Source organism: Strix uralensis, chromosome 22 (assembly GCF_047716275.1).
Source record: "Strix uralensis isolate ZFMK-TIS-50842 chromosome 22, bStrUra1, whole genome shotgun sequence".
Lineage (NCBI taxonomy): Eukaryota > Metazoa > Chordata > Aves > Strigiformes > Strigidae > Strix > Strix uralensis.
Window position 1 is genome coordinate 8103100 of NC_133993.1, and position 10356 is coordinate 8113455.

The 10356-nt window shown below is 61.4% G+C and overlaps 1 protein-coding gene across 2 annotated transcripts; it reads right to left on the minus strand.

Moving 5' to 3' along the window:
• Nucleotides 1-319: 319 nt before the first annotated feature.
• Nucleotides 320-3421, minus strand: CYB561 (cytochrome b561). Of its 2 annotated transcripts, XM_074891920.1 has the most exons (6): nucleotides 3279-3421; nucleotides 2519-2726; nucleotides 2212-2310; nucleotides 2038-2141; nucleotides 1810-1967; nucleotides 320-1146 (listed from the first exon to the last, which is right to left on the minus strand). In XM_074891920.1, the coding sequence occupies exons 2-6, from the start codon at nucleotides 2718-2720 to the stop codon at nucleotides 948-950; spliced, it is 762 nt and encodes a 253-aa protein (XP_074748021.1). In that variant the 5' UTR covers nucleotides 2721-2726; nucleotides 3279-3421; the 3' UTR covers nucleotides 320-947. The 2 variants fall into 2 exon arrangements, with proteins under 2 accessions (XP_074748021.1, XP_074748022.1); XM_074891921.1 differs by lacking the exon at nucleotides 3279-3421 and having other exon boundaries at nucleotides 2519-2793.
• Between the last annotated feature and the right edge of the window lie 6935 nt (nucleotides 3422-10356).

Sequence of the window (10356 nt, forward strand, 5' to 3'; positions counted from 1 at the left end):
CACCCTCGGCAGAGGAGACGAGCCTGCATCTTGGGGCTGCACCTCCTCATGGCAGGGGGTATCCCCCACTTCCCTGGGCACATCCAGTGCATGGCCAGACCCTGGAGATGTCCCCAGGGGGTCCCTCGCGCAGCCCCCGCTGAGCTCTGCGGCACCGGGTGCACGGCACAGGGCCCAGGTAGGACAATCCCATCCCAAATACCCACCCTGCCCTCCCCAGCCCCTCGGGCAGCTCCTCTCCTGACTGCTCACGGCATGTGGGAGCTCAGGGGTACCCGAAACGATGAGCTGGGGGAGCAGAGACGGGAGGAGAACAGGGTTAGCTGCAAACATTTATTAGGTCGGGAGCATCCACTGAGCAGACAACATCGCGAGAGAGGGGAAAACATTTTGGACGTGAAAACACTGAACCTGCACAGACCCCGGGTCACTCCAAGCCCCCGGGGAGCCCTTTGGGGGGAGCATCCCCCACAGGTGACCGCACTGGAGGGCGATGGGCTGCCAGCGAGTGGGGAATCTCGGTGACAGCAAACGTCCCCTCTGCCCATCAGCACTGAGAACAGGCTTTGGGCTTCGGCCACTCGCAGCGGGGAAATCTGGACTCCTGTCCCCTGGTCCCCAGAGCAGGGCAGAGCCAAGGGACCCCCCGTCCTTCGTGCCCCAGTGCTGCTGCCAGCCCCTGCCCCTGCCTGCGGCACCACCATCCCCACAGGGCTGGGGTGGGCTCGGGGGGGGTCACCGGGGGCTGCGCAGGGCAGAGCTGAGGAAGATTAAGGCCAAGCAAGGCTGAACCCAACAGGCAGCGTAACACCAACAAGCGTGTCCTTCCCCAGCTGTCCTCGTCACCCTGAGCTGGGCAGAGCCCCAAGACACTGGGGTCGGGGTACACAGGAACATCCCACAGACAGCACGAGGAGCCCGTGCCAGGGACCGGGGAGCTGGGGACATCACTGGCTGCCGCCACCGGGGCTCTCGCCCTCCGTCAGGGTCTTGAAGTCCATGGAGAGGGCCAGCTCCTCGGCCAGCGGCGGGCGCTTCCAGTCATCCCGCGTCAACACGTAGCCCACCACCAGCCCGAAGGCCACCAGCAGCACCCCCAGGGTGTTGGCCAGGACACCCTCGGAGACAAAGTGGCTGTAGGAGTCCCTGAGAGGGCGGAGGGGGATGCTCAAGCCTCGGAGTGTGAGTGGCCTGTCCCTACCCTGGTTGGGACCCCCTCCTCACCCTCATCCTCTGGGCACACACCCTGGGAAAGGTCCCTTTCCCCCGAACCAGAGCAAGAGGGGAGCACCCGGGTGCTGGTTGCTTTGGAGAGGGACACTTGGTGACAGCAAACTGGGGGCATAGTCCTATAGTGGGGTTATAGGCAGAGCAGCACCTCCTCTGCCAGGTGTGCTCCCCCAGCCAGAGGGAGGTGGCTCCTAGGGTGCCCCATAGCCATGTCCCCACAGTGCTGGGGCTGGGGGGGACCCTGATGTGCAGCTGGGGCCATCGCTGTGTCCTCCAGCCACAAGGGCAGAGGCCCCATGGACATGAACATCCTGGGGGTTTCTGAAAACACCTGGATATTACATCCCCATGCCCAAAGAAACCTGTTGCAGGATCTGGCCCTTGTTAAACATCATCTGGGAAGTGACTCAGCAGCTGCAGAACTAGCGGCCTCGGGGTGTGGGGGGGGAGGGGAGATTTAATAGCCACGGAGCCATGGCCTGAGCAGGAGCCAGACTCTGCCCCATGGGGCTGGAGCAGCCCTTTGCTGGGGGTCAGGGGGATCTGGGGGGCTATGATCCCCCCTGCTCTGTCACCCACCTGATGTTGAAGAGGAGCATCTCGGTGATGCCCAGCAAGCAGACGGCAATGGAGAGGGCAAAGAGGGCTAGGCCGAAGAAGACATGCTGGGGTTTGTACCGGCCACGCAGTGAGAAAGAGGCGCCGGGGAGCAGGAAGAAACCGCAGCCCAGGAGCCACTGCGGGGACACGGGGATGTTACGGGGTCCCTTCCCCTCCCCGAGGGCCCAGGGGCTCCCCAGCCCTCACCTGCAGGAGGTAGAGCACGAAGGTGGCCATCCCGCACCAGCTGTGCAGGCTGTACATGTCGGGGATGCCCTTGGTCTGGTGGAACTCAAAAACGGCGACGATGCCTGCGGAGAGGAGCCCGTTACCGCCGGGGCCGGATCCAGTCCCCCCGCCCGTCCCGGCCCCGGCACTCACCGACCAGGGCGATGACCAGCGCCAGGCCGTGGAGCAGCGCGTGCAGCGCCTTGGTGGAGCGCTTGGCTTCGTGCCTGAAGACCCGGTAGACCAGGAGAGCTGCCGGAGAGAGAGGGCAACTGAGCATCCATGGGGGACCCCACCTCCCCGGCACCCCGCATCGCCCAGGGGTGCTGCACACAGGTGGGGGGGAGGTCCTGGAGTATCTTCCTGGCCTCATTTGTCCCCATTTTGTCCCCTTCACTCCCTGCCCAGCTGCAGCTCTGGGGGCTTTGAAGGCTGCAGCTTGTCCTGCGGTCGGGCTCACCGTCACCTTGGAGGAAAACCATGCCCAGCACCATGCAGAGGGGGTGGACGTTGAACTGGAGGGGGCTGTGCCAGGCCACGCCGCCCCGGTAGCGGCCCAGCCAGGCGCCCGTGGTGACCAGCAGCGTCAGGCCCAGCAGTTGTGACACGACCACGTACGCCGAGAGCCCGGCGGGGCTGGCGGGTGACGGAGCCCCGTCCATGCCGGCCTGTGGGGACAGAGAGGGGCAGGGGGGTGCAGCGAAGCCACAGGTGGCCCCACGTGGCAGCGGGGGTCGCGGCCAGCCCGGCTGCGGGGTCCCACTGCGACCAGTGACCGGTGCCGCTGCTCCGCCCTCACCTGCCACGGAGCCGGACGCTTCCTGGTGCTGCCGGGGCCACTGCGTCACCCGCACCCGGAGGTGGCTCCCAGCCGCCACGACACACCCGGCCCTGCGCTCCTGTCCCTGCACGTCCTGCCCCAGCCCTGCAGCCACACCATCCCTCCATCCTCGCCCCTCCATCCCCATCCCTCCCGCTCCATCCCCATGCCGTGTCCCACCCTCACCCCCTCCCCAGCTCACCCACCCCCAGAGCCCCACAACAACCCCCCCAAATCCTGCTGGAGGAAGGCAGCGCAGAGACAAATAAAGCTGCTTGGGACCCCCCATGACAAAAACAATGGCCCTTGGGGACACGGGGCTGAGTGAAGCCCCGTGCTGAGGAGGGACAGACTCACTGCAGCCACACCGAAGAGCTGCCCCATGGCCCCCGCGACCCACCTGCACCCGCGTCGCGCTTCGTGCTGGCTTATCCCCCGATGCTCCCCACTGGCCCGGGGGTCAGAGCCACCTCCACCGGCACAGCCACTTCTCCTGGCCAGCAAGTCCCAGCCCCAGGGGCCAACGTCCCACCTCTGCCCCGGCCCCACTGCGGCCACCTCTGGGGAGGAGCGCCCGGCCGGCTGCGGCAGGCAGACCCACGGTGCTGCCAGGACTGGGGGGAGCACGGCGGGGAGGGGGGAGAAATGCATTAAGACCACGCACACACTTTATTCCCAGCCACCTTTATTGGATCAGCCGGATAAGTGGGTTAAGGGAATTGGTTTATCCCATTAGGTTGCACTGCAAAGGCCGCCTGCCCGCGCCCAGCCTCACCGCCCGGGGCCATGGGGGGCTCTGCGGGATGGACACGGGGACCAGGCTGGGGTGGGGGGGCCCGTGAGAGGCACCAGCTCCTTCCTGCACCACAACAGCCTCCCCCAAACCCTCACCACTGGGCTCCTGGCTCCAATCGGGGTCCCAAATGGGTGCCCCTGCGGCCCCATCCTGCCCCACACGTCCTCCCGCCAGATGCAAACACCTGCCCCTCGCACAGGGGCCAACCTGGTCCCCAACCGCGCTGGGGAGGGCAGGACAGGGACTGACCCCCCCACCCGTGGGCGCGGGCAGCGGGACTCGGAGAGGTGCCGTTGGCGATGGGCTCTGGAGTTGCCCGTTTGCCCTAAAACTGGCCCGTCCGCTGCTTCCAGAGGCAGCCGGGCCCCTTCACAAAACCACCCCATGGGGGGGATCTGCCTGTCGCCCCCCCAGCCGCGTCTCTGCCGCCCTGCACCCCCCAAGCACAGCCCCAGTCCCCCTCTCCCAGGGCAAAGCCAGTGCTCCCCAGTTTTGGAGGAAAAGGGGGGTTCTCCGGTTAAACCTCCCCACGTGGCCTGGGGAGGGGGGATGGTGTGAGCCCCCCAGCAGCCCCTCACCATGGCCTCTGGCTGGGACTCCCCAAAATCCCTGGGGGAGGCCTTGGGGGGACGTCTCTGCTCTCGATGGGGGGTATAATCTCATGCAGGGGAGGGGGCTCGCTCCAGTTCAGAGCTGGGGGGGGGTCTAAGTGATGTTTGGGGAGGGGTTGGAGGCAGACACCCACACAGCCCCCCCCGAGCCCCCCCAGCCCTACCTGCGGGTGCCGGGTGGTGCCGCCTGCGCCAGGCCCAGCGGTGACAGTGTCTGAGGGAGGGACAGGGCCACCGCGTTGGCAAGGCAACAGAGCGATGGCAAAGCGAGGGGGGGCTGCACCCCCCACATCGCTGCGGAGGGAGGGGGGGGTGCCATTGCAAGCTGGGGAGGGGAAAAGGGAGCTGCAAAATTGAGCGGGGGGGGGGGGGGGGGGGGGGGGGGGATCACCATGAAGGGGCAGGGGGGAGCTGTGTATTGTGTGGCCCATCCCCGAGGGGGTGAGTCACTGGCAGTGTGTGTGACCCCCCCCCCACCCCCCCAAGCTGTGCCAGGCCCTGCCTGCTCCCACCCCGCACCCTGTGACACCCCAGCCCCAGACCAGGCCAGGAGCCCACGACCTGGCTGGGACAGCCCTGGGGGGCTCTGTCCCCTGTCCAGGGCACACCGGCGTTGTCACCGGTTCATTGCGTTTGGGCAGCGCTAACGGGGGCCCTGCCTGGCTCTGGCCTAACTGGGTCCCCCAAATCCCCTGCACCCCCTCAGCAGCACCGAGGTGACGTGCTGGGAGCCAACACCCCTGCAGGGTGGGCTGGGAGGTGGCAGCAGGTGACATGTCCCCAAGGACCCCCCCACCTCCGCTTGGCCCCCCCCTCGGGAGCCCCGCCGGCCGCATCCTGCACTCCCCAGTGGGATGTCCCCGAGGGAGAAAAGTCTGGAGAAGGGAGATGAGGGGAGATGGGGGGGTCGCCCCCCCACCCTCCGGGGCTTCTCCTGGGCAGGCTGCAGGCAGGGTCCCCCGGAGGATGCAGCGCTGCGCCCTGGAGCGAGCAGCACCCCCGGACCGCCCCCGCGCCGTGTCCGTGTGTCCGTGTCCGTGTGTCCATGTCCATGTGTCGCACGGTGCCACTAGGTGTCACCAGGAGCCCGCGGTGCGCAGCGCCCGGGGGAGGGACCGACCTGGAGCATCCTCGCTCCTGATCACCAGTGGGATCCGGAGTGACCGGGTGGGATCTGGAGCCCCAAAAGAACCCGGAGCACCCCCCACTCCCCCGGGCCAGAGCACCCATGGGAGCCAGCGCAGCCTCACGCCTGGAGCGGCTGGCGGGGTCTGGAGCACCCTCGGCCCTGGACCACCCATGGGAGCCGGAGCACCCTGGGACCTGGGGTGGCTGGTGGGACCCGGTGCCCCCCTGGTGCAGAAGCTCAGGTGTAACCGCCCCTGCCTGGGTCCAGGGTTGTTCCCTCCAGCCCTTCCCCTTGGGGCTGCTCGCACCTGCTCAGACCCTCCTGATAAAGGCACCCCCAAAGACCCTACTGAGATTCCCCCTCCCCAACATCCCCATCACCTTCTCACCCGTCCCCGCTGTGGACTTGTGCCGTGGGGCACAAACCCCAGGAGCCAGACACCCACCCCCACCCCCCCACCCCCCCAGCATCAGTGTGAATCAGCAGAGCCGAAATCCCAGTGCAGCCCGGGGCCTGGTGGAGACCTGTCACCCCAAAAGCAAAGTCCAGACCCCGCTGCAGCCCAGGGCAGAGTCCCAGGGCCACCACCCCGAGCCTTCGCCACGGGGAACAACCCCGCCGCCACGGGAGGCCGTGTACGGTGCTGCCATAGGAGCTGCTGCTGCCTCCCAGCCTGCGGCCGGGCTTTGTGACTGGGAAATGGTTTACCAGAGTTAATCAGCTAAGTCATAAAAGCCACCATAAACTGCAAACCTTGAGCTGTTGGGCTGTGCTCAGCCGGAAAGGGCTGGCCGGGTGTCTGGGCAGAGCGAAGGGAGGATTTCCTCCACCATGGGCCCACTGAGACCCCTGGAAAAGCCTCAGAGAGGATGAAATTTAGGGGTTCATCCTTTTGGATACTTGGCAAGACAAAAAGCTTCACCCTCCGCTGAGAACAACACTGTTGTAGTACAACACGAAACAGCTTTATAAATATTTATAACTGCATCCAGCCCAACAATCTTGACTTTCAGCAGTCAAAAACCCTACATGATTCAATGGACATGGTTGCTTGTCCCATCCACACAGCGGGGACAAACCCGAGGGTGGCACGTGGCAATGTTTTCCAAGGGGTCCCTGCACCCGCTGCCACGTGCAAGGAGACTCGGCGGCAGCTGATCTGGCAGCAAACAAGCCCCTTCTACACTGGCCAGCACCTTTCTCTTACCGGGGAAGAGCGAGCCATTTGTAACCAGCTCTTTCATTAAAGACATTGCTGGGGGCATAATGGCTTTATTAAATCTGCCTGAGCTTTCCCTCAGCTGGCAATAATAAAATCCTCCCTGCACTGCCGGGACAGTGACATGCTGGTCAGGTAGCAGAGTCAGTGCTGGCTGTCCTGGCATGAACCTGCGGGGCTCGGGGATGCTTGGGGGTGCTCAGGGATGTTTGGGGCTGCTCAGGGATGCTTGGGGGTGCTCAGGGATGCTTGAGGGTACTCAGGGATGTTTGGGGCTGCTCAGGGATGCTTGGGGGTGCTCAGGGATGCTTGGGGGTGCCACAGCTTCCTGCGGATCAGTGAGTTGAAGCAGCTCAGCAGATGCTGCTCCAGCTTCCCGACTATCAGCCAAGCCTGGCACCCACTTTGGGTTTGTCCTGGGCTGCCGAGCACCCACAGATTGATAGAAGCATCATGAACTGATAATTGATGGTAAAACCAGCAGTTCCTGTCCTTTCCTCGCTGCTCACTCCCACCCTGGCATGGGCAGCTTCCCTTCCCTCCGCCAGAGATTATCAAATTACCATTTTGCTGACCTAACCTCTTTTGGTTTGTTTTGTTTTTGTTTTTTTTTTTTTTCCCTTCCTAAATCAAGTTTTTATCGCTAAGAAATGCTAATTTGCAAGATGCCTCCCCGGAGGATTGAAATTCAAGAGCCCAGCTGCGTCGGAGGAGCCGAGCTGCCGCCTGAAACAACCCCACCCGCTGCGGTTCCCCATGAAATCCCAAACCTGGGGCAAAATTAACAGTTTTTCACTAAATATAAGAAGAAAAAAGAATCACGTTGGAAGGTTTTGTGGCTGCCAAGGGAGCGGCTGTGGGGTAGTTTGGGATTAAGCACAAAGTGCCCTGCAGGGTCACGTTGAGGAGGTTGGTCCCCAATTCCCTGGGGTTCCGTGAAGGCTGAAAAATGGGTGATTCCCAGCTGGGACAAAGCTCTCCCAGGAACCTGGCACCTTCCCGGGCCGGGGATCGGAGCAGCCTGGCTGGAAAAGACCCTGGATCTCTTCCAGGCAGCAATTAAGCCACCCTGTCCTCCCCCTCGCCAGGAACACAACTTTGCTGAGCCGGGCGGGCGATACGATCAGTGCAGCCAGTGCAAACACTTAATCTCTTTCAGAAGAGGCTGAAGGCACGTTTATGGCGATTTTTTAATAGCAGCTTGGATAAACAGCCGCGATATCCCGCGCCGGGCTTGCAGGCGATGATTAATGCTCCCAGAGCAGTCACGCTCACTCGCCTCGGGGCTGGGATTGTTTTCAGTTATTAAAGAAGGGGGGGGAAAAAGGAAATAATGGACTTTGCAATGTTTTATTGGGCTGATGGGTGTGGAGGGAACACGTTGGCCTCTTTGCTCACCCTGTACCGGTGCCCAGCTCAGCTGGCTGGTGTGGAAGCGGGGATGGAGGGATGAAGGATGAAGAATGAAGGATGAGAGATGAAGAGGGATGAAGGATGAAGGATGAGGGATGAAGGAGGAGAAATGATTTCTGGCCAGGCTTTTACTTCTTGCCCTGTGGTGCTCCCGGTCATGTGCCTGGCACTGAGCACATCTCCTGCACTGTGGCTGGGGGCTCGCCAGGGGCTCCCCAGAGGCTGGCTATTGGGGTGTTGCATTTATTTATGACCCTCCCAAGACATGGGCTTCATTTAGGGGCCCTAAGCCAATGGCTGCCTTCAGCACCTTGCATTTTTCAGGGCCTTGCGATGTCATAGCGCATCCTCGGGCTGCTGGCACTGGTCCCAGCCAGGGGGATGGAGCCTGAGGAGATCCTACAGTGGAAACCACATCTCCAGCCCCTTCCCATCCACCACCGAGCCACCCAGTGCTGCCCCGTGCAGCCAGCCCGGCTCACGTGTGTCCCCCACACCCACATCAGGACCAGCCTCCCCAGGGTCATAACCCTTGTCCCAGGGCAGGCATGAGCTGGGAAGCTTTTTTTGCAGGGCAGGGTGGAAATAGTGCTGATAAGGAGGGTTTCTGCTGTGTTCAGCCTCTGGCAAGAGCTGAGTGTGCACTTGTGATAAAGCAGCAAACGCTACTGTGCGGCCGAGGGTGACCTCCCCACAGCCCATTGCACCCCATCCCCATGCAGAGGGACATGCCAGGCTTTAAATATATTTTATCTAGGGAAAATCTGGAAACAGCCCTGCAGTGTGGCTAAAAAACCTCAGCAGAGATATTTTGCAGTCAGCCAGCAGGACCCCGGAGTGAGGACTCCTGGGTTCCTCTCGCCATTCCAATCCCCAAGCCCCTGTGACGTTGGAAGACTGGCCACAGCACTTATTCTAACAGTTCATAATTATTGTAGCAATCACAGATCTGAAATAAATGGCAAAAATCCCAGTTGCTTGGGGTGTTTCTTTATTTTTTTTTTAAAGATCAGAAAAAAGCTATTTGTTTAGATGAAAAATTTGGACTGAAGAGGTGGTTTTTCCTCTCTCCCTCACGGCAGCGTCACCGCATCTGGGAAAGCAGCTTAACGAATTATACGCTATGATAATTGATTGAATTCATCAGTAAATAAAGCAGGAGCCTTTAAACTCGGGGACTGGAGAGGGAGGAAAAAAATTCTCCACCAGTGATTTGTACCAACCAGCACAGGAGCCATCGCGCCCATGAAACCACAGCCATCGGGAAAAGTAACAAAAAAGGCTGCACATCTGATAAAAAAAAGCTTTTTGAGGTTTAAATCAGGAGGGAGTCCTTTCTCGCCCCTCCAGAAGCTCCTTAGTTGCTCAAACAGAGAGATGGCTAAGACAGGAGTTTTGAAGCACCCTTTGAGAGATGGGATGGGGAAGCCAAAAATCTAGTTTATAATAAAAGAAGGGAAAAATGGGCTTGAGCATCTGCAGCCAGTGGCTGTAGGGCTGGGATATACCCAGAAAAATCACCAAATCTTCCCAGCATCAGGGCCATCCCCAAATACCTGCTGCTTCACACAACCACCCAAGCTCACCCTCTCCCATCCCGCTATCACAGCCATTACCTTGCAGCTCCCCTAAGAAATATTTGCTGTCAAATTCCTTATTTCCTCATTTTGGGGACTCTGGAGCTGGGAGCTGCACCAGTGGGTGCCCCTGCCAGCACTGCCAGCAGTGGGCAGAGAGATTTACAGGTCTGGCAAGCCAAGGAGCTTATCTAATATACTGAGAGCAAGTTGTGCTCCTTCACAAGTGAGGCACCACCATGGTTGCACCCCCCGACGTGCTGCAGTGATGGTCTGGCCACCTCACACGTGTCCATGCACACGCGCTCTAGGGAGGAGGAGGACAACAGCTCCGTTCAGCTGGTGATGGCAATGCAAGCCGATGGGAAGCATCCTCCCAGCCCAGGGTAGCCGCCGGGGACACCACATCTCGCCCAGCATCTCTCAAGCCCACATCCCCGCGAGTCATTTAGCATCCGTCTCCGTGGCAACACATTTTTCACATCCTTAGATACTTCCTGTCCCTCTGGTCTGTGGCACTGGCAGCCCCCAGTACCCTGTCTGCTGGGAGCAGATGGGATTACATCGCCCACCCTGGCACCCCTCAGAGGGGTGGAGAGCGGGGACTGGTCCCCCTGCTCTGCAGGGTGTCCCATAGGTGTCTCTGAGCCCATTCTTGGTGGGTGCTGGGGCACAGCATGGATTTGGGGCAGCACAGAAGCACCAATGGGCATCTTCAAGCTTACAAGCATCT

What these genes read in the sequence shown, in the direction of transcription:
- CYB561 (XM_074891920.1), bottom strand. Translation starts at nt 2,720, where the DNA reads ATGGACGGGGCTCCGTCACCCGCCAGCCCCGCCGGGCTCTCGGCGTAC. An exon ending in GCTGGTCATCGCCCTGGTCG is followed by an intron (nt 2,142 to 2,211) that starts GTGAGTGCCGGG and finishes TCCTCTCCGCAG; the next exon opens with GCATCGTCGCCGTTTTTGAG. An exon ending in ATGCTCCTCTTCAACATCAG is followed by an intron (nt 1,147 to 1,809) that starts GTGGGTGACAGA and finishes CCGCCCTCTCAG; the next exon opens with GGACTCCTACAGCCACTTTG.